The sequence below is a fragment of the Varanus komodoensis genome, unplaced genomic scaffold (assembly GCF_004798865.1).
Source record: "Varanus komodoensis strain SLA01 unplaced genomic scaffold, ASM479886v1 scaffold33, whole genome shotgun sequence".
In the NCBI taxonomy this organism is placed as follows: Eukaryota; Metazoa; Chordata; class Lepidosauria; order Squamata; family Varanidae; genus Varanus; species Varanus komodoensis.
This window is the reverse complement of record NW_025335817.1, coordinates 4,624,416-4,651,171: the sequence shown is the minus strand read 5'-3', so window position 1 is coordinate 4,651,171 and position 26,756 is coordinate 4,624,416. Positions and strand designations below refer to the sequence as shown.

The following is a 26,756-nucleotide window of genomic DNA, read 5'->3' as shown; positions in this document are numbered from 1 at the left end:
GCGGCTCTCAGAACTACCTTGACGCCGTGCCGGCTGGAGCGGCCGGTCAGAGAGGTGGAGACTCTCCGAAGGGACTGACTTCAGTAGCCGGGCAGGTAAGGATGGTGAAGCAGCCGGGCGGGGCGCTTCTTCTGGGTGCGCCTCTGGCGGATCCTTGCCCTTCTCGGCTGCAGTCCCCGCGCTGTAGCGCGGCGAGGAACGCCGCCTCGCTGATGCTCTCCCCTCCCTCATGACGCCGCTCCGCATCTCCGCCCGGATTTGTTTCCTCTGCGGCTCTTCGGGAGCCTCGCACAGAAAGGCCTACAACTCCCAGCATGCTGCAGCGCGCCGGGTCCTCCCGTAGGCCTCCCCTCCCGTCTGAACGCGCGTGGGCCGCGTTCTCAGCCTCATGGCTCTTTCTGGTCGCTGCGCCGCGGGCGATTAGCGAGAGCCGCCCCGCCATCAAGCCCTGAAATTAATTAACGACGGAGGAAATGGCTGTGAAGCCTGAGGGAGGGGAGGCCCTCATTCATGGGCGCCCGTGGCGCGAGGCGGCGGCGTCTCTCCCCCCCCCCCCCCTTCCCCCCGAAGCTGCCGGCACCCTGGGCTTGGGCCTGCGGGGTGTTGAGTAACGGCCGGGCACGTGGCCCTTTGTTCGGACGAACCCCCAGGAAGTGACGGGCGCGCCGAAAAGTGCCTCGGCGGAGCCCTTCCCCCCGCCTCCGCCGTCTCCTTGGAAACGGGCCCGGGGCGGCCAGAATCGCGTGCGGGGGGGGGGAGTAGCGTGCCGCGTGCACGCGGAGGGGCTTGATGCTGCGCGCACGAGGGACGCATGGCTTCCTCCGCTCAGCCCTCTTCCTCCCCCCGGCTGCCTCGCTCTGCTCCCCCTCGCCGACATCGGAAAGCCTTCCCTGTTCCACCCCGAGAAGCGAAGGGGTGTGAGTGGAGGTGCAGGAGAAGGAACGGCCTGGGAAGGGGCTGTATCGGGTTGCACTCCGTGACATTTATCTTACCCATAAAACTGCCCCTTATCAGGTTGCAAAGCAGTGGCAATCAGAGCCTTTGATTGCTCGTCCTTAATTACCATATTTGCACGCATCATTTGAGCCTGCTTGACCTTCAGAGGCAGGGAGTAATATAAAAATGGAGCTGCCACGAGGCTTTTTTTTTTTTTTTTGCTGGACTCTCAGTCCATAGATTCAAGTGGAGTCAGAGGAGAAAGTCATCCAGTGATCTCTCAGGCAATTTAGCAAGGGAGAAGGTACTTTCCCTCTTTTGTCTCTCCATCAGCCTATGCAGACATATTTAAGTGGATGTAAGCCCTGCTGGTTTACTGCAGTGCTTACTCACACGCAAGGAACCAAGTGTACGGTTTTGTAGCCTTATTTTGATTTGTTCAAGTAGGAATGCCTTTCCCAAATGTATTTTTAAACATCAGCGTCCTCTTGATATATATGCTTGACAAGGCATGACTGTTCCTTGAGAACATCAGACAACCATGATGTGCCGTTTTCCTGGGGTGACCTTGGCTACTGCAGCTGTTTTGTGCAGAGCGAAAGTTTCATGCTTGGAGTAGGAACAAACAGATCCCACCATTGCAGTTGCCTCCACCTTTTGCTGCTAGCAGGACAATATTGGGGCGGTCTTTGGAAGAGGCACAATGAATGAAGCTTTAACATATCCTTTTTGAACTGGAAATAGGTTTCACCTTGCTGACTGTTGAGCTAGGGTTTCTGGAGCTAAGCCAAGTACTTCAAGAAGTAAATGAGTTCTTAATGAAAGGCAAAAGTGTGCAGAACTAAAAATAATTCCATAATGGGCACACAACTTTTAGGGAATTTGTACCACATAGATAAGTGTGACTCGGTCAACAGGCTTTGTAACATTTCTGTTATCCTATATTAGTGCTGTATAGAAGCAGTGTGTAAATTCACATTCCTGTGTTGCTTTTGCCAAACTGTTCCAGAAGCTTCTGAGAATAGTGCCTGTGATCTTGGATGCTTACTTGCCTATGGTAACAAAAAACTAAGCTAACCTGCTGTTAGATCTAAAAGAGATAGCATGGGATGAGCTGAGGTGGCTGTGTGTTGTGTGCTACCCCACGTAGATCTATGGAGAGAGGGGAATATGAATAACTTGCTTTAAAGAAACTGGTTATACAAATATAATTGCTACCAGCAGCCATAAAGTTTTCCAGTGAAACCTTCCCTTCCAGTGGATTCTCTGGTATTCAGAGAACGTGCTGGAAGGGTTCTTACCATGCCAGGTAGAGGACTCAGACCTTTCCCCCAAATTCACTGGAATATGTAGATAATTTGAGGAGCAAGTTGGTACTGCTTCAAAGCTAGATCTGGAGATGCTCCGAATCAGCCTGTATCACCACCTCTAATGTGCCCCCAAATGGGGGAGGAGTTATCGATGGCCTGAAATGTTTCCTTCCTGATGTGATGTAATTTCCAGTAACTGAAATAAGGAAATGACTGAGCAAATGACAAATTGAGGATAGCTTCTAAGTGACTGCCTGTTGCAGCTTTGTCTGCTAGAATAAAATCAAGTCTTGTAGCTAGTTAAAGATCAACATAGTAGCATAGCTTTGCTTTTGTTTGTAACACCCTTGTGTTCTAAAAGATTAAAATGTTTCTTTCTGTGGGATTCTTTCTTCAGAATTGAACATGTTCTGTATCCTACAGTGCCCATATTTAACATGTCAAAGCTTTCCCGTGACACTGATTGCATTGTGTTGTCATGTGGAAACTTGTTCAAGGTGGATGGTTGTGAAGAAGAGGCTTGGCAGCCTGAAGACTTTAAATTGCTCGTCCTGTATTTGAAACTTCTGTACGTTGCCTGCAGATCAACTGCTGGTTAAACATCTGTAGTTGGTGCAAGCTTTTTCAATTGATGAGGCAGGAAATATCTCAGCTTGTTCACATTCATGCAGGTGAAAGCTATTAGTGGCTGCTAGTCCTGATGGCTGTATGCTGCCTCCATTAGGAGAGGCTGCCTCCCTCTGCACAGGCTGCTGGGGAACCGGGCAGGAGGATACTATTGCACCCGGGTCCTACATGTGGGATCCTGTGGGCAGCGGCTTGGCCACTGCTTTTGAAAAATAGCGCCAGGTTTCCTTAAAATGACTCATTTGAGTTTAAGGATGCATTCTTAGGTATTAACTGTAATGCTTATACACTCAATAGTGGGAATTCTGTAAACAGAATGTTGCCCTATCTGTTCTTTTTGAAATGCATCAAGTACTTCTGTAAATCACTGTTAACAGATACCTTGCAGAATGAATAGCAAGACACAGATTGGGTTTTTAATCCAGTTTGTTACAGCTTTTTATGCAGTTCTGTCCCGGAATATCATAGTTTGCATACTGTGTGTGTTTATATAACTTCTAGAGTAGTACATTTGGGGCTGTATGCATTTGGAAATCTGAAACACTGAATGCTGAGTCTGCTTTGTAGAAAATTGCATATCTGCTCCACTGAAATTCTACAGAGTTACACAAACTTTAGTAGAATGTTTTGAAAGATTCATGCTTGAATCTTGTCCTGCCAATTGTAACTGCACCAAAAGAAAGTAGGAAAATAGAGATGTTTCCTTCAGACATGTGCAGAACTCAAGGTTTTCCATGATGCCTTTGCCTGCTGCAGGATGGTGTGATGGCTGGCACGTAGGATTCAGATGAGACTGTAGTAGCAAGCTCTGCCCGCTACTGTCTGTGCGCGCAGTAAAGCCTCAGGCAAAAAATGCAGCCGACAAAGGCATAACCGAAATGTCTTTAAATTTAGCAGAGAGCTTGTGTCTATATATTATTCATTTGAAAGTGAGTCAGCATCTTCAGTGAGGTGGGACCAAGAGCTGCTTCTGTGCATCAGCCTATTGGAAGAGAAGGGATGGCCATGGGAGGTGGGTAAGAATGCTGCTTCCATTAGACTGCATCTGAATGAGCGAGGGAAACTGCACGTACCTCAGAGGTCCTGACCAGAAAGGGAGGAGCTTCTTAGTCCAATCTGTTAAAGAGCCAGTGCAAAGCCAAAAATAGCTTAGAATAATCATGCCGTAGAAATTGAGCTGGTTCTGTTATTTAAGTGCAGTTAACGAAGCACAGAAGTAGTATTCCACTTCTGTACTGCTCCCACAGTCCACAGGACTCTGGTCAGTTTACCTTTCCAACAATTAAAAGCAGGTATACATTTCCAAATACACTGGGATTCCAGATACATTTTACAGTAATACCATGCATTACTTGTTTCTCAACACCATTAAGGCTGAGAGAAAATTAGCTAGTCAGATTTATTTGTTCATGTAAGCAACTATTAAAAGCTATATTTAGGTAATTATGAAGTACCAATCTCTGGCTTAGTTCACTAACATACGAAACTTGATTATCAGTACAATACTAGAAAAAGGGAAAATGCTACATAGTTTCATTGCTAGAACACTATGTGGTACAAAGGACACAGTCCTGTGATCTTCAGACATCGTCTGGGGTGTCATTAGATTTTTCAGAGTTGCAGCACTGAATTACTCCCAACTCCTGCCCCCCCCCCCCACACTTGCAGACAGTGCTGGCTGGCCCTCTTAGGGTGGAAATGAGGAGGAAAGGGGGTGCCCGCCTATGCCAGTTTTTATTTGTGCCTTACCCCCGCCCCCCATTGGGACAAGGTGTGGAGGCAGAGGAGATGGCCACTACTCCAGACACTGGATGATTGTGAGCATCCATCTTCAGAGGCTTATGTGCACTGCCGGTGGAAGAGATGGGAGTGTATCCTTAAATTATTTTATTTCTGTGCCACCCAGTGGCTAGCAATAGTTCCCACAATGCAATAAAATGCAACAGAGTGTAGGAGGTGGCTTTAAAGGTGGCTGTCATGCAGGTAAGTTGTAGAGACTTAAGTTAGCATACAATGTATGCTGCAGCATACAATGCATTCTCAACTTTCAAAGAGGCTTGGATTGTGATTTGCTGACTTTCTAATTAACATTATTTGTGCATCGTAATCTTGGAGACTGCACAGTTCCGGTTAGAGTAGGTAAATCCTTAGGCAGGAGTACATCTTACATTGCTGTGGTAGCAGCCAGCTATATTTACTGCAGCGCTAATAATATAGCCAGTAAAATAGTGAAGATTTCTGGGACAGATAAATTTGGATCCCTTACACCATGAAAACTGTTGATTGAACTACTTGTGATATTTGCACCATTATTTCCAAGATTGATAGTATAAGTGGATTGTTTGAGCCTGTTTATTCTAGCTTACTGGCCTTTTTTAAACTTCCATATGATTAATCCATAGTGTTTGCTTGGCAGATGAGTGTAGTTAAATACTGGTTAAATAAGTATCTGCAGTAATATGTGTATCTCACTAACGTATAGCCTGATGTTAAGAGTAGTCTACAGCCTATACCAAACTAATTTCCTGGGATAAGGATCAACTACCTCTCAGGTTTGTTCCTCCTTAGCCTAATATGTGTTTGCACTGCTGTGCACATTTGCAGTTTACACACACACACACACACACACACACACACACACACGAGTAGTGCGTAGACTTTTGTTGCTGGGAAAGGCTTCAGCTTGCTAATTCCCTAGCATCTTCTGCATGGCTAGTTTCCTGTAATGTATGAATTGGGAGACATATTTCACAGTTCTCTGCTGCAGGAATGAGTAGGCTGAAAGGCTTGCTGAAGCAAGCCCTGCACCTGGCGTGATACCTAATCCCCTTGCTGCTCTCATAGATCAAGATGTGACATGAGCAGTGTGATTTCACGGGGAAAAGGTTGTTGGGTGAAACTTTTTATTGTAATCAAGCAATGGGTGTAAGGGGCATCCCTGTGAGGGCACCACTTCAATTATGGTAAATTGTAATCCGCATTCCTATCACTTGGTCTTAATACCACCAAAGGAAGATGCATAAGGATAGCAGGAATGAGTCTCTAATGAGCTAGGGAGGGAGGCATCAGTCTGTTCTTCTAAAAGACCCCTGGCTTTATATGTTACTTAATTGGTTTGTTCTGTTGTTTTAGATACCGACTCTCAGCAGCCATGTCTAAGCAACATGATGCTTTCATCCAGACCCAGCAGCTGCATGCTGCCATGGCAGACACATTCCTGGAGCACTTGTGCCGCCTGGACATCGACTCTGCCCCAATCACTGCAAGAAACACCGGTATTATTTGCACAATCGGTAAGTGAAATTGAGTCACAAGGTTAATCAAAAGTGAAGACAATGGTAATGAGCAGACCAGGAGTTGGAAGTATTCGATCTTGTGCTAGAGCATCATTGCCTTTTCTCTGTACAAGATTAAAAGCAAAAAGATTGTTAAACTAGTCAGATACCACAAGCTCATGCCTGCTACTGGTATTCTCACTTACAGTTAGCCAAAGTGCTTTCCTAGTAATTTGTTCTTTTGGCTGCTGTGACTTTGTTTCCATCACTTCCTAATTAGAAGCTTTCTGCCTTAAGGGATGATACATATAATCTTGGTACACCAACATGGTTGCAAAGGGATACTAACCGGAAAGTTAAATGCTTTCTAATTTGTCCTTGTTTTGTAGAACTTTCAGTTTACAGTTTGAGTGTACTCCTGAACTGAACCTGGATGCCCAGTTTTTGACAGGTTGCACAAACAAAGCTAGGACCCCAGCTGTGCCCATTCCTTGATCTGGCAACAGTCGTGTGTGCCTTCATTAGATTCTGTTTGGACGGCTGTAGCACACTGTGTGTGGGGTATCTTTTGAAAATTGTTGGAAATGGCAGCTGGTACAGAATGCAGTGTAAGTTAACTGGTGCTGGTTAAAGGGAACACATGATTTCCTTCTTAGAACAACTGTACTGGCTATTGGTCTGTTTCTAAGAACAATTCAAAGAGCTGGGTATGACCTGTATAGCCCTAAACTACTGGTACCAGACTTTCCCACAGGGGCCTGTTTTTTTACGATTTTAGAGGGCGGCCTTTCTTTGTACCACTACCTTTGGTAGAGGACATGCTGCCTTTTCAGTGGCCGCTCCTAGGCTCTGGAGCGCTTTGCTGAGGGGTGGTGCAAGTTTTAATTAATACTTTATTTCTGATTCTGTTGTTGGTAGCACTAAGTGCCAGTCTTTCATAGGAAAGTGGGATAAATATAATAGATATTGCAGGAAACATTGCCATCCAGACAGGAATTATGCACATATTGCTCTGACAGCACTTCACTATTACCTAAAACTGCTTCCATTTTCAGTGGTGGGAGTTGCAAGCCACTGTTAAGCATGTCCTTAATACTTGCAGTACAGAGATAACTTGATGCATTTTACCTGTCTTAGTATTTATTGGTTTGGGCATGAAATTAGTCTGCATGTCCTCCAGTGGAATAATGCTTTTTTCTTCACAAGGGAAACTAAAAACTGATCTCAGTAGCATCTGTCTTGCCTGTCAAGCTGATCGAATAAGGCTTAACAAACTGGCATCTGCTAATAAAATTTTGTCTTAATCTTTAGGCCCGGCCTCTCGGTCAGTGGAAATGCTGAAAGAAATGATTAAATCTGGCATGAATATTGCCCGTCTCAACTTCTCTCATGGAACACATGAGGTAAGAACAGACTGGAGGATAAGCATTGACCCAATTTTACCAGGAGCTTCTTTATTAGTGCCACCACTTATTGTACATACTACATTTGAGCTCTAGTGCTAAAGCGTGCTTCTCATTGATCCATTTTGATTTAAAAAAATAAAAAATCAGGCACCCCAGTATAGGTACCGCCCTAATGTGTTAGTCATCCCCCCATCTCCCTTCCCAACCAAATAGATGTAGTGCCACCTTCAGGGTGGTTTCTGCTGAGTGTGGGCCAGACAGTGAGAGGACATACGCTACCCTCTTGGTTTGGTCAGCTTGTTGGCTCTGATGCCAGGCTCTGGGACAAATCAAGTTATGTCTGCTCCCTTCTGGTTCTGCCTGTTCAACAGTGTTTTTCTTAGAACCAGACATGGTCTGATTTTCACCCGCCTCCTGATTTATTTCATGCCATGCTAACCTTGGCATTTCAAATAAGAATTCTACCCCACCTCTTCCAGTTCAGATTCAGATTCTGAGGTAACCACTTTGGAATGCTATAATTTGTAAGAAGCAGGCCCAGTTTTCATTTCTAAAGGGTAAAATTTCAATCTCTGAATATGATTAGAATTTTTATTATGAAAGCTCTGACTTGGCCCAGCCTTCCAATTTTATTGTCTTCCCATTGGGTTCCATCATGGAACAGCTGCATTCCTGGAGACTTTGTAAAATAGTAGAGATCAAAATCCTTAGTATTTTAATAAACAACCAGAACTCTCTGTACTTTGATTATAGAATGAGAAACATAATGCTAGAAGAGCATTTTGACCACCTTGAAATACAGAACTGTCTGCATGCGAGCTTTGGGTGTGCATTAGTGAATGTCAGACTGGAGCTCAAAAAACTCTGCTGCCATTAGTGTACAGAGTGTCCACTTCAGTACCTAACTGAAAGTTCACCAGCTAAAGGTCACTCCACTGTTACTAGATACTGCTGATGCATGCCTGACTTAAAAACAAGATCTTGAAGCATGTTCACCCTTGTAGCTACAAGCATCTCCTCCTATTAGTAGTTAAACTTTTTGTGCTGAATTGAATGGGATCTAATCAGTTCTGATGCCAGTTCAGTTAATTGCTCTCTTTTTCACTAAGAAGTTTTGAGCAGCAAACTGATACCAAGGAGGGGTAACTAACTGCCTCCTTGCAAAATCATATTTATAAGCCAAGTCACTGAAATGGAGGGTTTCCAAGTAAGGTTTGAGAATAATGTTGGTAGCACTGAGCTTCTGAAATGCCAGGATAAGGTCACAAGAATTGCAAGTAACTAGTAGAAGAGCGCAGCTTCCCGTCTATAAATAAAGCAGCCTTCTCACTATTACTACTGGGCTGGAAGGCTCCCATTCCCAACTACAACTTTACTTAAAGGCCACTGAAATGCCTTTGGGCTAGCTGATACTAGCTTTGGGAAAGGTCAAGCTGCAATCCTGAGTGCAATTTACTAAGCTTCATCTTAGCTTGCAAAATGTTCTGGCCCTTTCCGTCTGTCTTCTTTTAAAAGCTGCTTCATATTGAAGTGAGCATAAAAGTTCTGTGGCAGTGTTAAGCTTGCTGGCCGTTGCAGGTTCTTGATAGTTCTAATATGAAAAAAATGCAATAACTATAGAATTGCATTTTTACATATTCTCTACCTATTAAAAATTTCACTGGAATCTTATTGTACAGTTTAGCTTTGGAGATACTGTGTTAATGTAGATTAATACTGCTCTATAGTATGGCGATCAAATGATTTTTTTTACTTCCCATCTTTCTCACCTTAGAAACTTCTCTTGTGGTATTGACTTTTAAATAAAAGACCATATCTAAGGTTAAGCTAGTAAAACTGAATTTATTGGTTACCAAAAGAATGGCTAGACTTATTATTATTATTATTATTATTATTATTATTATTATTATTAGAACATTTCTATGCCGCCCCTTGCTGGTGCATAACTTACTGTTTTGTGGAAATAACCTGTTTTTCCAGTTTCATCCCTGTGACCTCAGTCTCCTATGCTACACTGTGCTGCCCCTGTTTTTAATAGCTTAAACCTTTTGTAACTAACTTCCAGAGAAGTAACAGTTGGAACAGATCAGTGAAGAATCTTGTGGCACCTTAGAAACAACAAAGTCCTGTGACATACCTTAAATCTGTTAGACTTTAAAGTTCCACAAGTCTCTGTAACCTTGATTGTAAACTTTGCCTTCCTTTTACTTCTCTAATATAAATGAACAGTTCTTGTAGGGATACTCAGTGAAGTATAGCCAAGGATGTGGTTCGGTCCCTTAACTGCAGTTGTGGGTATTCATGTCTATCTCTGGCATGCTACTTTCATTGGGCAGTGGATGGAATTGGGCATTAGGCTTGTTAGACAACCTAGTACTGTTCCATTTCAAGGACAGTGTATCTTGGGCCACTCTTGCTTGTGCTAATTCTTCTGGTTTAAATATAATACATATGGGCAAGGTGCAAATAAAAACTAGGAAATATTAATTGCCCAGCTTCCTGGACACTGGCCAGGTAAAACACTGAGGAACCAAGATATGAATGCAATGCATATGTAGCCAGAGTTAATTCAGCAAGACCTTACTTGGCAAGCAAAGTGCTTCTTTTCATTTTGTAATGATTAACTTTTCTTCCATGTTAGTACCACGCAGAAACAATCAAGAATGTACGGCAAGCTACTGAGAGCTTTGCTTCTGATCCTATTTCATACAGACCGGTCGCTATTGCATTGGATACTAAGGGACCTGAAATTCGAACTGGACTCATCAAGGGTGTAAGTTGTGTTACATTATTTGGTCTTTCTCATCGTTGCACCTTGGGTCACTATTTCGAACTCATTCTCACTGTAAATCAGGAAGGGTCATCTGTACGAAATTATCCAATCCACCTAATAGTCGGTAAGGAAAGGGAGAGTTACAGGCTCAGGATCTTTGCCTGCCCTCACAGAATTTCATGCCTCCCTTTTCAAGTGCTGCGTGCCTTCTGATTTGTACACCGGTTGTCTAAAGTTGGGATCTTTAGTCAGTGGATCAGCACCCAGAAATGGGTTACAAGGCTGTGTTTAGGTGGGTTGTGGGCCTGGCTTGCTCTCCATGACAGCCTTCTCCGACACAATGAAAGTAAGCTTTTGCTTTTGTTTTTTGCATGACTTCACAAGTTGTCAGTATCAGTCCCATTATTGTTATCAGCATCAATTACATACTGCCTTTATCTGTTGAAAAGCAATTGTGGTGGTATATAGTAATTTAAAATGAAACTGGGCAACGATAAGCACAAGTGCTTTGAAAACACTAAACATAAAAACCTATGCATTTTAAAAGGCAAACCAGAGAAGGTGTATTGTTATGCCCCTGCCTAAAGGCTAAGAGTGGGGGCCAAATGCTTTGTTTGGAAGCAACACAGGAAGGCCCGTCACACATGACATGTGGACCTCTGCAAGTAGTGGTACCCTCAAAGGGCCTCCCCTGCTGTTCTTAGTAGATTGTCAGATGTAGCAAAAAGCTTTCAGGTTTAAGGCCAATACCTTAATTGAGACAAGAACGCAATCGGCAACCAATGCGGGTTTTTCAAGACAGGTGGTAACATGGGCCGGATATTATGTACTGGTTTGCAGCTTTGCTGCATTTTGTACCAGTTGAAGCTTCTGGGCAGTCCTCATGGGTAGGTCCAGATAAAACACATTGCTATACTCTAAATGTGATATAACAAAGGCATGAATAATCATTTTATTTGATTTATATCTATCTGTGAGGTAGGTTGGACTAAGCCTGACTGGCCGGAAGACACCCAGTTGGCTCCATGGCTGAGCCAGGGACTAGGATCCTGAGTCCCAGTCCTACACCACACTTGGCTATCTACATGTGAGGCTATAAAGTCAGATCAGTTCAGAAAGGGCTACAATTGGTGCAAGCATAACTTGAACATAGCTTATAGTATGGCATCTGGAGAGGTGTCCAGTGTACCATTTTGTTCAGCTCTATGGGATCAGGGGCAGTTTTTGAGGCCTCAGGGTGTAGGCAATGCATTTATAGCAGTTTGGTCCACAGCTTGGTCTACAACCTGCTCTCTCAACTTCTGTGCCTTCTAATTTATCCCAACTAGTGGGAGGCTTGGCTGAGTGATGCTTCCTGTCTTCACTCATGAAGAAACCCCCCAGCATCTAGAGGTTTATATTCATTACCATGCCACCACTAATGCCTCTTTTCTGGGTGTGCTGGCCGAGCACTTCTAGACATTCTTGTAAGAGATTGGTTATCTCTACCCATTTCTGTGTGTGTTCAGGGTTTTAGGATAGAAGGCCCTCTGCTGGGTGGCCAGAATGGTGCTGCTTTTACTTGTAAGGACAGTTGCAGAAAGCAGAATTGCAGGACTGTGCTTTGGATCCCTGGCAATTATGCTGCAGGATCCCAGGGTGCCATCTTGTCCCCAGGGCTGTTTAACGTCTACTGGAAAGTGGCCATTAGGAGATTTGGGGGCAAGGTGTTGTCCGTATGCTGAGAACACACACCTTTGATTATCTGAAGTGGGACAGGCCATACAGGTTTTGAAAGGTGCCTTAATGTGATGAAAGCCAAAAACTTGGCACAGAATCCAGACAAAATGGGTGATTAGTTTCCAAGTACAGAAATTGTGGAGGGGGGGGGGCTGTCCTAGATGGGGTTCGGTCCTTCAGCAAGAACAGATATGTCACTTGGGATTGCTGCAAGGCTTCATCACAGTCTTTAGAGGCCCTTGTGACTTCTGTGGTGTGGATTACATTTTGCCAACTCTGGCTTTTATTTCATCTACACCCTTTTCTGTTCAAGAAGCACCTGCTTATGGTAGTCCATGGTTAACTTCACATTTAGAACTTTTAATGCACTTCATGTGGAACTATCCTTGTGTGTCCAGAAGCTGTAGCTGGTGCACCCAGTGGGCTGGGTAGGGAGCCGGACTGAGAATCAATTGCGCTGGGGTTGAAGCAGCTGCAATACCTACCTACTTGTTAATTGAGATGAATATAAAGTCTTCATGTTGGCATATAAAGTCCCGAACAGCTTTGGAGCAGTTTACTTTGCAGGTTGCTTTCCCAATACAGACCTGTGATCACTGGAAAACGTTTTGCTGGTTATACTGTGACCTGCAGATCGCCATCTCATAGCAAACAAGGAGAGGGCCTTCTAGGTTACCCACCTTCTATAATGTTGATGCTGGACAAGCACCAACTGTGGTGTGCTTTAGGCACCCATTAAAGACCTATCTTTTTACCCAGGTGGTCCTTGAGTGTGCTACCCAACTCAGTTAATTGTAGTGTTGTGAGTATTGGTTAATGTTTTAATAATTATGTATTGTAATTGTATTTTAGTGCACATCACAGGGTAAATTAATCTCCCTGTAAACTGCTTAGATGCATTTTTTAAAATATGGTAAGCAGTATATAAATCTGTTTAATTATGTAAATGCACTCCTTGTCACCACCACCGGGGCAGCGGGATCAAGCAGCCCTCCCAAGTTATGGACCTGATGTGTCAGAGGGAACACAACTCTTTTCAGAACAGTGTGAATTCCAGGCCCCAAGTCAGACTTACTATTGACCAGCAACCTGACATACCTGTCTGGTTTTAATTTCAGCTTGTTTACTCTCATCCTTCCCATTACTGAACCCAGGCAATGTGCTCTCTTGGTGTTAGGTGACAAAGAGCAGCAAAGTTAGGTGTACCTTACTTCAAAGTTGTGTCTGCCTTAAACAGGGTTGTGCTTTCCCCATCCAGTTTCCCCCACAGGTCATTTACCAAGGTCATCAAAGCAGGTCCCAGTCCTGTATCCTGACTGAAAACCTGATACAAATGGCTCCAGATAATCTTGTCAGCTCTTCCAATCAATCTGTGTTCCGTTTTCCAGGAATGTGCAAAGAAACAGCAAACTAGTAGCCATTTCATGTTCCTCTTTGAGAGCAGGTTTTCTCCATCCAGGAGGAGCAGCAGCAGCTCTCCCAAGACGACAAGCAAATTAAAATTTATTTTTGTTGACCAAGTTGAGCAAGTTGACCAACAGTGTGACGAGAGTGTGAGTGAGTGTTTAAGAAGGGGGGGAAGTGTGTGTGTGTGACTGGATGGAGACTTCAGCTGACTTCTCTGCAGGCAGACAGTACAAACTTACTTTAACTGATCAAGCATGTGTGTGCGATTATTAGTGCCATCGACAAGTAAAGCTAAAGCAGCAGCCAGAAGGTAGGAATGTTGCATTCCTGTTTTTGTATATAAATATATGCCCTTTAGGTTGATGGGGGACGCTATTTAGGGTACAATCCTATACCAACTTATCTGGGTATAAGCACCATCGAATACAATATGACTTGCTTCTAAATAGGCATAGAATTTTGTTAATCTTTTTGTCCTTGAGCAATCCTAAGTAATCTTGTGTTTACACGTAAGCATGGATTTTTGGATGAGAATTTGTTGGCCAGACAATACCCTTAGTAATCCAGACCTCCTTACTTGTGAGTGGAATCACCAAGTATTGTGCTGCTTCTTGCTTTACCTTTGAAAAATCATGAGGGGGGTATCTTCAGAGATGCTCAGAGAAGGATGGATTTTGGTTGCTTTTCTGTGTGGCTATGAAGTGTCTCCTTTCACAATGGGTTGCTGTTGGGTTTCAAAGCTTGTTGTTGCTTTGAAGATATTCCTATTGTTAATATTATTACAACAACATGCAATGTGTGGATTTTGATTGGTCTCAGAACTTACTACTGGGTTTCAAAAACTGTTTTCTTGTTTGTCTTAGAATATTATCACCATCCTCTTCTTGTGAGGCTGTGTGAATTCCTCCTCTCCCCCCCACCCAATTTTGTGCACCTCAGTCACTGCATTTTCTCTCCAATGGGAGTTGCAGGCAGACCCAAATCAGTCAGTGGGGGTCCAGAGCAGTGTTTTTTGTGAGCCAAGTGGATTTCTCCAATTCCCCTTCACACCCATGCGATAGTGGGTAATATGTTGCAAGCTGGGAATCAGAGGTGGTTCTTGGGTTTGTGCAGGCACATTGCTAGTCTAAAGACCATCTATGCTCATTTTCAACTGGCAACAGATTAATATCAAACGGGAGGTTAAACAGTTGTATATTAGTGTTTCCAGTCTTCATAAGACATGATGCTATTAAGTAGCAGGATTAGGGGAATTGAGGCTTTTTTTTTCATTAGTTGGGAACTGTGCTACAAGGCAATGCCAGCAAAGATGGCCCTGCGGGAGATTCCATATCCTTGGGTAATGGCATTAATGTTTTGTTTTTGATGCATTTAGAGTGGTACTGCAGAAGTGGAGCTGAAGAAAGGTGCAACCCTAAAAGTGACCCTGGATGATGCCTTTATGGAAAAATGTGATGAGAACGTACTGTGGGTGGATTACAAGAATCTCACCAAAGTTGTAGATGTTGGCAGCAAAATCTATGTGGACGATGGTCTTATCTCTCTTCTTGTTAAGGAGAAAGGTATGCTCAGAAGTCATTCCAGATAATATGACCAGACTTTGAAAATGTATTTTTATCCCACCTTTCAGAATGTGGTGTCCTCACAAGACTTTTTACAATTTCTTAAATATGATTGTGATGCTAATATTTAAGCCACTTAAGCGATGGTGTGCTAGCATCATCTTTATGTTATTTTTCTCAGAAGACAGGAAAAATGTGGATATAACTGTAATGCAATAATTTCATTGTGGCATATTTAAAATCTGCTTATCCATACTAAAATCAGTAAAGTTGTGTGTAAATCTTGGACATGTTTCCAAGTAATGAAAAATGCCTAGTCTTCTGACAACCTGATGTGAAGTTAAAAGTGTGCTGCAAAACCATAGTACATCTGACCATATTAACAGTTGTGAAAACCAGTCACCTGCTGCTTTGTGGACAGATTCTGAAATGAAGTGAGATGGGCACAGATAATGGAGGATCATGCTTGAAGTGAAAGATTTATTGGGGACAAATGTCTAAGTGACTTGCTTAATCCTTTGCAGGTGCTAACTATGTCATCACTGAAATAGAAAATGGTGGAATGCTAGGTAGCAAGAAGGGTGTAAATCTGCCAGGAGCAGCAGTGGACCTTCCAGCTGTTTCTGAAAAGGACATCCAAGATTTAAAATTTGGTGTAGAGCAGGATGTGGACATGGTGTTTGCATCCTTCATCCGTAAAGCAGCTGATGTTCATGCTGTCAGGAAGGTGCTGGGTGACAAGGGAAAGAACATCAAGATCATTAGCAAGATTGAAAACCATGAAGGAGTACGCAGGTAAGCTGGTTGAAGCTTATAGTCATACTTGGTTCATTCATACTGAACTCACTCAGGAATTTTGAGTACTTCTAAAACCTAATCTGTGTGTTAGCTTGAACCTCCTACAATAGTTCTGTAGTCCATCCTTTCAAATGGCATAATGTGCAGTGAACTTCCCCTGTGGAAAGATGTAAATAGTGCAGTTGAATGCACAGCAGCCATTTTGTTTGGTCAGATAGTAACTGGAGAATTTCCCTTTTGGAGCTTTCTCATCACAATGGGGACATGGTCCTGCTCTTGACTGTTGAACGGAGAGCCTACACAAAAGGTGGTCAGTTGCTGATCTGGTCTCATCCATCTTAAGAATCTTGCTTTAAGTTTTGGCCTTCCATACTATTATGGGCATGATCCCTATAAATATAGATAATCAAAGGAATTTATACTCAGGTTTGATATCCTCTACCACCATCTTTCCAGTATCTTTTTCATGTGGAATATAATTATTTGTTCTTGTTTGATCTTCAGGTTTGATGAGATCATGGAGGCTAGCGATGGCATCATGGTAGCTCGTGGTGATCTTGGAATTGAGATTCCTGCTGAAAAAGTTTTCCTTGCCCAGAAAATGATGATTGGTCGATGCAACAAAGCTGGCAAGCCAATCACTTGTGCTACTCAGGTACATCCTGACCCTTGCGCCAGATCTTTTCTGTATATGAGGGCTATATGAATCCAGTATTTTGTTAAACTTTTAAATACTTTGCATCGCATCTTGTGCCATTGATGGAAAAGGATAAAAACAAGCAGACCTTACTAGGAAGTCTGAAATGCCGAGAAGGCCTTGACTAGAATCCTTGTGGGATTCTGGCAGTCTAAATACAAAGGTAGCTTACAGAAGACTTGAATTTTGAGAGAGGTTGCCCTGTATCCTGTCTGTCTTAGACAAATTAGTAGGAACACTATAAAAGAATGGTAAGGAAAACAGAAAAACATTGTTTACGATATGGTCTTGAGCAAGTTGAATGAGAATGTGGTGCTTCTGGACTGCTGTTAATAGCAATGATGCTCTTCATTAGTGGCACTCATCAGTAAGATATAATCTGGCATGTATACTCAATGTATGCATGAGTATATAACACTGTATAAATCATGTGGACATAATACATGTTCAGGAAGAGTTTGGAAGCTGAAATGAAAGCAAGAAAGAATAACCTACAAGGTCATGCTAATGTGTATTTCCTTGGAAGTAACTCCTACTGTGTTCAGTAGGACCTACTTCCCAGAAAATTTGCTTAAAATTGTTGCCCCAGTTATCACCTTGTAACATGCGTTCACTTCAAACTTTAAATTGTTTTAAGGTTAACATGGCTGCCTTACTAAGCAGAACAGTAGACGGAGCCTACCTTGGAAGTGAGGGAACAGCATGCCATGTGTATTGTTTTGGGTGTTGCAAGTGCATATACGTATCATCTGGTTTCTCTAGCAATTGAGCTGCTAACTTGCTAAACTTTTATCAGATGCTGGAGAGCATGATCAAGAAACCGCGTCCAACACGTGCGGAGGGGAGTGATGTCGCCAACGCTGTCCTGGATGGAGCTGACTGCATCATGCTGTCTGGAGAGACTGCCAAAGGAGACTACCCTCTGGAGGCTGTCCGAATGCAGCATCTCGTGAGTGATAGCCGTTTGGTCAAACTGCCCATGGGTGTATATGCAGAAACACTAGCATGCATCATGCACAGCCACCCAAGTTACCCCCCCCCCCCCCAGATCTAGTGGCTAACCAAAAGTATATGCAACAGCGGGCTGGCTCTTCACTATGGTTTGTACATAAGCCATACATCTCTCAGGCTGCCATAGACTTTTTTTGACAGGGAAGCCCTGAACACTTTCTTCTTGAATGTGTGAAATACTGCTTTTGCTAGTTTTCTAGCATGGCATTTAGTGTGAGGCTTTGCAATTCACCTGGAATAAGATTAGGAATGGGCTTGGGGTTCTGGATGTTTCTTTGTTTTACTTTGTATGGATAAAAAGTAAGCAGTTGGGTGGCCCTGTAATTTTGAAGTTCTGCATGTGATAAAGGGTGTAAGCCTGAAGCCTACTTGCAGACTCAGTGTTTGGGGCAAAGGTAATGTCTTTGCATTCCTACAAATTCACAGTGGTGGGGCTAGGCTGTGGCAATTTACCCTTTTATAACATTGTCTTTATGTTTACCAGTTGTGCCCTTGGACAGCGCTTCATTTTAAAAAGTGCATGACTGACCTTTTTTACACGTTTAAACTGCCAGAAAACTCTCTGCTCTGCTTTGGAATTCTTCAGTTTCTCATTGACAACATGGTACTGAGTACCAGAATTAAAGTAACTGGTTGTGTTGGCTGTCTGCTGTGAATTACAACAGCCTTGATAACATACTAGTTTGAGAGCTGCAGTCCAGGTTAGTTAGTTACTCAAAACAACTCGCACATAATAAGAAGTGTGTTTAACACTACCTTTTTGCTTGGACTCTGTTCCCTTTATAACTTTGCGCACACCATCAAACAGATGTGGAAACCAGTTCCTGTGAGCTAGTGGCAAACAAGCATGTTCGTGTGGCAATGAGGTTTGATTACTAAAAAATCTAAAGCTCCTTTTCACATTAAAGGATCGAATGGGCTAACTTCACTGGCCTTCAGTAACTTTCTACAGCACATCTTATATGCTTCAAGAAACTTTATGAGCAGACTGGCTGATATTTGCAGGTACTAGTTAATTTTTTTTTTTCTAACTGCCACAAAGACATTTTATATGAAAGCATCTTCAAGACTCAAAGTTCAACTTGGTTTTCCTATATAGTTTCCCTCAGTTTTTCCAAAGAAGAAAAATGAAATGTGAACTCAAAACATTGAAAAGGCAAGTTGGTAAAGACTGCCTCCCTGCTTTTGAAAACATGATTCATTTGAAAGGCCAAAATAGTAGGCTCAGTTACTTATTTTCAAATGTATATGCCACTGAATAGTCTCAGGCTCATCTAATTGCCAACAACAAATATGCATACAATAAATACTGCAAAAGATTTGGAAAACGTATTGCAATATTGTTAAAGTGCTTAAGCAAAACTCAGCCAGTACATGCTGGAATCTACTTTCTCTTGCACAGCTTTGGGGAGCGTCCACCTGAATTAATAAAAGCTGTTTGGCCTGTATGTTTTTGTATAGCCTAATTTTCTGCTAAAAACTCTGCAGTTTTAAACCATATTGATCAACTACTCTCCTGAATCTCCCATGTTGAATATGTAAGTAAACTGGCATAGCCTAACAGGTGCCCTTCCTGAAAATATTATATTTAAATCAGGAATTGGGGGAAGGAATCTCTAGCCTTCCTGTGTCAGAACAACTAGTAGTGCTTCACAACCTACTGTTAAGCCAAAGCCTTCTCTTTAGACCTTTATACCCTGCCATTTTTCTTATTTTGTTTTCTCTTTTCCTTTCCCCCCTACTTAAGCATGACTGAAGCCTAGTTCTTAAAGATGAGGTGGTATACCTGACTGGACCTAGATCCCTTTTCACCAACCTGCCAGTGTTGAATGTGGAGGGTTGTTTTCTTTATTTCTTCAGTCTGCTGCCTTATCTCTGAGGGCTAGGACTTTCTGATCTGCTGCTATAGCACAAAGTATTAGAAGAGTTTCAGTCACTCCTAAGTAACAACTCTGCACCGATGCAGCACTGAGCATTCTGTTGACTGAGCATCCACATAATGGTGTTTTTTTCCTGGCTTTGTACTATCCTGTTCACCTGCTACTCTTACATAAAATGGGCCTAGTCTTGCCTCTTGGGATAGAAGAGCAGAAAGAAACTACTTCTTGCACAAATGGTACTATGAAATTCACCTAATAAGTCATGCCATAAATAATATCAGATCTTACTTTGACTATCTACAATAATTTAGTAATTCTTGAATGGCTAGATCTCTCTGAATGCTTTTAAAATGCTTTGCTTAGTCTCTACTTTGGCTGGTAAGGCTTGCGTCAACTAAAATTTAACCCACCGTATGTGCTTGCTTGAAAATAAATCTTGCGTGCGTTGATTCTTAATCGAGTAAGTGCACTGAGGTTTCAATCCTAAGCATACTTACCAGAACAAAATTTGAAATGATCCCTGTGGAATGTAAGTCCAGTTTGGCGCATTGGACTCAAATAACTTTGGCTATTGGCAATATAAGTTGACTGCCTTGCTACTACTAGATTCTGTATACACGAGACTTGTACAGCCAAAGGAGAGAGACTATGCTTCCTATAAAAGGGTGGTGTGGTGCAATAAAGAATATGCTTGGAGTCTCCTTTAAAAGAGCAAGCCAGTGACATGTCTGAATAGAGAGCCGCCAGAAGTGCAGGCATGGGAATCTGGACTGATGCAGCAGAGTGGTGCCACCGCCTCTGCGCTTAGAGAATGCAAAGCTGCAGAGGCAGAGCCTGGAAACCACGGTCTCCTCAGCCTGACACTTGGCTCCACCTTGCTGGGCTCGGTAGAAAAAGTTGCAAGGAAGAGTGTCTATGGGTCATTTTCAAATGGGCCACTAGTGAGGTTGCATCTTAATCTGGGCATGATTCAAGTTTAATTTATGACCCTACCAATTACTTTAACTTGGAAACCCAGATAGTTGTGTTGCACCACTCCACCTTCAATCTCGCATGCAAGACTGACAAAGAATTAACTCTCCTTGCAAATTAACCATATCATATCACTCTGGTGTATCTCTTTCCTTCTTTCTATGTTGCTCCTTTTTTCCTCCCTCCCTCCCTCTTACTCTGGCCTACAGATTGCTCGCGAGGCTGAGGCTGCAATCTATCACCGTCAGCTGTTTGAAGAACTTTTCCGCCACACTGCTAACATCAGGGACCCTTCTGATGCCATGGCTGTAGGCGCTGTGGAGGCCTCTTTTAAGTGCTTAGCTGCAGCTGTGATAGTTTTGACAGAGTCTGGCAGGTAGGGCTCAGAGTTAGGCAGACAAGTAGGACTTGTACATTGATTTATAATTCCTTCAAAGGTTGCCTAGACATGGTCTAAAAAGCATTGCTTCAAGCTATAGTGGCTCCTATACATGGCAAACCTCTTCCTTATGCAGCACTCGTGTACAATAACACCATAAGTCTGCCTTCATCTTTCTAGCAAAGCAGGATTTGAGGTACGTAGAAGCAGAGCAAGAGTGACTGGCAGTTGCGCTTGGATGAATGCAGAGATAATTGGCAGAATGGAGTGGGGTGACTTGGCAGATGTTAACTTCCAGGCGGGAAGTGAGCGACTGCAGTCCAAACAGCAGCTGTAACGTTTGCGCTCGTTGAAGTGCATAAACCATATTCATGGCTGAAGTGGCGCCATCAGTTTTGCTACTAAACAGTTACTTGGGTTTGCTTCTGTTTTGGCTTAATTGGCTCAATTTTATGAATAGGCATTCTGCCAAGTGCGGCACCCCACCTTCACTCATGCCGCTTGTGGTGACTGATGCGAATGTTGTCTTCCGAATGCATGTTGATCTTATAGATTGCTCGCGAAGCAGAGGCAGCCATCTTTCACAGGCAATTATTTGAAGAGCTCCGACGGCTGGCCCCCCTGAATCGGGATCCTACTGAAGCTGCCGCTGTTGGCGCTGTCGAAGCTTCCTTCAAGTGCTGCAGTGGGGCCATTATCGTACTCACCAAATCTGGAAGGTAGGAGGTGAAAGATTCTGGCAGAAATCACTTGGACTGCAGTAATTCAGGTGGCCAGATAGCTGACACACTGCCAACTTCTGAATGTCTTTAAGTACAATCTGTGTAAAGGACAATGTACTGTTGCCTCTTATCTTTACCTGGTCCATAAGGTTAATTATTTGTGTATGCCATTTTATGCTATTTTTCTGGAGCAAGTCTCAAGATCGTTTACCGTAATTAGAACAATTGACCTAAGCCATCTAAATAAGCAAAATCCAAACTCCTTCCAATGTGGAAGTTGTTCAAAGCATGTGCAGCCAAGATCACAAAAGCTAGAATAGAAAACAAAGGCTATGAAACTTGAATATGGGCAAAGACCAATACAAACTAAAAATGGAAGCCAAAATGCTTGGCAAAAGTGAACTTTGCAGTGAAAAACTAAGTGAAAATGCAGTCCTTCCAAGATTTTGTTATTAGATGGCCTTCAAATAATCTCACAGAGAAACCAGGTGTTTGAGCAGCCCAAACACTTCTTGGGCAAGACTTTGGAAGACATTGACATCCAGTAAAGCTCATGTGAGTGGAGGCAAATCAAGAACATGCTGGGCCCAGTCTGTTCAGGGCACTAAATTAGTGGGCCACTTAAACTTATCAGCACTTATGCCCTTAAGTATGGCCCAACTCCTAGAGGGAAAAGCTGTGGGGAGAATGTGCCTACCCAGGCATAATGGGACTGAAGTTCAGGGCGCATCCTTAATGGGACCTGATCGAAAGGATTAGACTTGGCACTGTTAATATATTTGAATCGCAGACAAATTATTCTTGTCAGCTTGCATTGTGAATCAAAGGTTTGACCGTGACAAATTAATTTTTATCCTGCCTGTGAAGAATGGGCTTTTCAGTATCTCTGGAAGACTTAAAGTTCTTTGCCCTTAAGGTGTCCCTGAATCGCTAAGATAGCATGTTACAGAGTTTAAGCATATGTGCTAGTACTGCATAAGCAATTGTTTTGAAATGAAGTATGAGACTTCCATTTGAGTTTTCACTCTACTCAATGGGTGCTGGATGCTCTGTAACTTGTGTAGAGTTGTATATTCATTTTGGAGCTGTTCTGTGCATGTGTATTTGCCATTTATCAGCCCAATAATATGTTTGCAGTCTGAATCTAGAAGCAATGCAGAGTTCTCATACGAAGTTGTTTCTGTTGGACGGCCTTCCTCAACTTGATACATTCCAGATAGTTTGACTAAAACTTCCCATCAACCCTGGCCAGCATGGTTCACATCTGGAGAGGGAGCCAAACTGGGGAAGAGAGACGGATTGTGCAGAAACAAGGGGCTGTTCAGAAATATGTATATATAATTGGCTAAGCAAGTGAAAAAAAACAAAAAAACCAAATTGGTGAAGGAAGGTAATTGTAAGTGTACAAAAGGAGAAACGGAAGCAGTTTGCCACCAGTTGTAGAAGCTGTAGTAGAAGGCATTGCAGTGATTGTTAAAACTGCACAGAACGCTTCATGAAATTAGACTGGGTATAGTGCATACAAAATCTTGAGTTGAACCTTTCTGTTAATGTTTGCTTATAAAGGGTTCTCACCAGTTTTATGCTTAACTTTTCTGAAGAAATCTGAACTTTAAAAGTTTGATTTATTTCTGGATTCTGTTTCACAGACTAAATCATACTGTTGTGATATCTTTAAGCCAGGTTTGATGATACTGAAGTTCACATGAGCATATTTTGAATGTCTGGTTTTAGATAAAACAACAAATCATGAAGAATGATCTGTAGGAAAGTTCTGCTAAGGCTTTATACTTAATGTCCCGGTTAGTGCTGAAGGATCTCTTCTTAGGTAGAAATATCTATATGCAAATATTGTGGTTTGATGAAATTATAGCATGTGTATACTGATCTGAAGACCCTGCCTTCTGAGGAAGAGAAAAAGCAGTTATATTCTGCTGTTATTGGGTCCCAGAGTGTGGTATAGACTTCATTTCCTTTCTGGCCAGTTCAGAAATGTGTTGCTTGGTCCTTGTTCTATTTAGAGGTTTTTTGTTTGCCCATATTTTGGCAAATTACTGAGATGTTAATAGAAATTGGTGAACAAATGTATGTACCATTTCAGAAATGGTTGGAGATCTCATAGCCATGTTTTTAGGCCAAGTTTTATTTTAACCAAAATGTTCTGCTTTTCCTTTGTGGATAAGTCTGCCAGGAATGCACTTTGAAATACTCAAAAATAGAATCTGATATGGATAGTCACAGTCCTGACTGAGTTATTTTTGTCACCAGTCTTGAAGTGTTCGCTAAGTCAAATATACCCTCTTTCTGTGCTTGCGTTGCCATCTGTCATTCAGGAGAGAATCAAGCAGAAGCCCACTTGCCAGAATGGCCGGCAATTTTGGCCAGCTATTTTGGTCCTGCTTGCTAGCAAATTCCACCATGCATTTGTGATCCTCTGGCTCAGCCTTCCCCTACCTGGTGGCCTTCAGAGGCATTTTGACCAAAACTCCCAGAATTCCCATCCAAGCAGGACCATTGACTAGGTAGTCTGGGTTTTGTAGTCCAAAGGTGTCTGGAAGGCATGCAGTTGAGGGAGGCTGATCTGGCTTCCTCATCATAGAACCATACAGTGCAGGGGATGACACTTGAGCCCTCATAAATACAGACCTCTGCTATGGGAGGAGTATCAGTGTAAGAACAAAAGATAGGTTACTCTTGGAAGAGCTGTAACTATTGGTTAATGCTGCAGCTCCTTGAAACTCAGACCACGTCATACCAGGACTTTGCACATTCTCTGTATTCCTTATTATAAAGCAAAATTGCTACCATAGGACCTGAATGTTAAACGTACAGGCACTTGGCATAAGAAGTCTGCTCAGGAGCTCTTCTCCAGTACTTGAGATTCATTGTGCATTCTTGAAGCATCCCACCTCGGCTAGTCGGATAAGGCGCTGATCTGACGACATGCTTCTCTTTCTAGGTCTGCTCATCTGGTGTCAAGGTACCGCCCACGTGCTCCCATCATTGCTGTGACCCGGAATGCTCAGACAGCACGCCAGGCCCATCTTTACCGCGGCATCTTCCCTGTGCTGTGCACTAAGCCAACCCACGAGTCCTGGGCTGAAGATGTTGACCTCCGAGTCAATGTGGGCATGGATGTTGGTATGTCGTAATCTTTGGCTCTGCTTTTCTGTCCTTTAGCTAACTGGGAGCACTGTTGAATGCCCACCCTTTCTTCTAGCTAGCAAGAACTACAAGGACTAGCAACATCGTACAGCTGGAATTTGGCATCTCAGCCTTTAGGGTTTAAGAACAAAGAGGTCAAATTACAGGCCCTGTGGTAGAGTTTGTGTTATCAGCAGAGCAAATGTCTTTAAACTTTTCTCATGGATTTTTTTCCTCTTTTCAGGTAAAGCCCGTGGATTTTTCAAGACTGGTGATCTGGTCATAGTACTTACAGGATGGCGTCCTGGCTCCGGTTACACCAACACCATGCGTGTGGTGCCAGTTCCATAAAAACAAACCCAGAAACCTCATCCCTCTCCTCCTGTCTCGCCGCCACCTTCTTGCATTAGACCAGCAATTGCTTGCAATATTGTCCTTGTCTGTAGAGTGGATAGAGGCTGCCAACAACCACCAAGTGCAGTAACTGGGGGAAGAGAGACTAAGTCTAGAAATACTTGAACTAGCAAAGCCCCTCCTGTTTCTTTCTTTCCCTGCCTTACTTGTTCAGAGCCAGCATTGGGTGGTCTAGCATGGCACCCAGGGCTTCCCTGCACTTCTGCTGTGGGTCTCATAGTGTAGAGAAGCAGGGGCGTCCTTGTCTGTGCGACTGGTAGGGCACTCTGTGCAATGGCTTGATGGCGTGCCTGCCACACTCCCTTCTTCTGCCCCAGATCTGTTCTGTTGGTCTCCACAGTCAGGCCCGCACCCACACACTCCAGTTCAGAGCAATGTTAGACCACAGCTCCCTAGGTCTTGCGGCATTTCGTGAGTCTTGCTGTGTTCCTGGTAAATGGGTTCTTGGAGCACTGTAACCTAAACTTCCTGACACAAATCACTTGGCTGTCTAAAAATACACTCCAGTAGGTGGTGATAGAAGGCAACACATGCTTATTCTCTGAAGTTCCAGAAAACCACTCCTTAAACTTGTCGCTGTACCTCATTGCCAGTATAGTTAGAGTAATGGGTGCTTTTGTTACAAGAGTCTATTCCGGGTACAGATGGCTTCAGGATGGATATTGTGGAAAAGAATTAAATGAGGCAACAGAACTTGTGTATGGAACTTAAAGCGCCGAGTAGTGCTGTCGGAATTGTTCCACCTGATGCAGTCCCACATCTTAAGCTGCTAAGAAATGCTAATATGCCTGTTGCAGTGTTGTGTTTTGTGTTTAATGTTTCCCGAGAGTACTGTCCTCTGTAGATCTGGATAAGTGACCTACTGTAACAGGTTATCAGGTTGCAGCATAGAACTTTGTACATCAATAAAGCAGAGCTCACACACCTACCCTGTTCTGTTGTTTTTTTTTTTTTTTTTTTCTGGTTTATGATGACAATACCTCCTTCCTGGCTTATGTGAAAAAAAACCCCATGAATGGGTTGTATGTCTGGAGTTCTGCCAGTGGTTTCAGACCACAAAATGACCTTGGGGGTGTGAAGCAAAGTAGCTGCTATGGGTAGGTTTACTGCATGTGTGATGAAGTTAAAGTATTTCCTGTAAAGGCTTGATAAGAGTTAAACCATTAACTCCCCCTGCTTGAGAGGTCTTTGGTTACTTTGAAATGAAACTCCTATGACTAGGCAGTAACAATGGAAACTAAGCTTGATATTCTTGTCCTTCCTTTTTAGATGTACAATTGCTAAATACTGCAGTGCAGGGTTTTTTGTTTGTGTTTTGTGTTTTGTTTTTGGTTTTTTTTTTGGTTTTTTTGTTTGTTTGTTTTTTGCAGCAGTTGCTGGGTACATGTGCATAAACAGCAAAGTGGTACAAAAAGCTGGAGTTTTAACTTTTAGAATAATCTCTGAATATTTCCCGTAGACACACAAAGTTAGCATGCCTCTAGAAGTATATTCCCTGTGCATTTTCTGCTTTGTAATGTCCTGCCACTTAAATGGTGGTTTTGAAACAGCTGGGGATGAGTATGGGACCAGAGGGGAAAGAGCCTTGTTTTCTGTCTTTTCTGTCATGGTAATTCCGGTTATTCCTTATTATACAGCTGAGTTTTAGATCAGCATGCATGCTGAGCAAAATTTCAGTTTTATCCTTCATTGTACTGGAGCTAATTTTCACTGCCGGGAAGGCG

General features: G+C 43.0%; 1 protein-coding gene across 3 annotated transcripts; it reads left to right on the top strand.

Annotated features, from left to right (window-relative positions):
• PKM (pyruvate kinase M1/2) lies at nt 1–25,960 on the top strand. Of its 3 annotated transcripts, none has more exons than XM_044438731.1 (11): nt 1–95; nt 6,006–6,166; nt 7,460–7,551; nt 10,196–10,327; nt 14,829–15,015; nt 15,540–15,810; nt 16,318–16,468; nt 17,307–17,459; nt 21,305–21,471; nt 24,434–24,615; nt 24,863–25,960. In XM_044438731.1, exons 2-11 carry the CDS (start codon nt 6,025–6,027, stop codon nt 24,967–24,969), a joined length of 1,584 nt encoding a protein of 527 aa, XP_044294666.1. In that variant the 5' UTR covers nt 1–95; nt 6,006–6,024; the 3' UTR covers nt 24,970–25,960. The 3 variants fall into 3 exon arrangements, with proteins under 3 accessions (XP_044294666.1, XP_044294668.1, XP_044294669.1); XM_044438733.1 differs by lacking the exon at nt 21,305–21,471 and adding an exon at nt 20,583–20,749; XM_044438734.1 differs by lacking the exons at nt 21,305–21,471; nt 24,434–24,615; nt 24,863–25,960 and adding exons at nt 20,583–20,707; nt 24,336–24,423.
• Nucleotides 25,961–26,756: the final 796 nt, after the last annotated feature.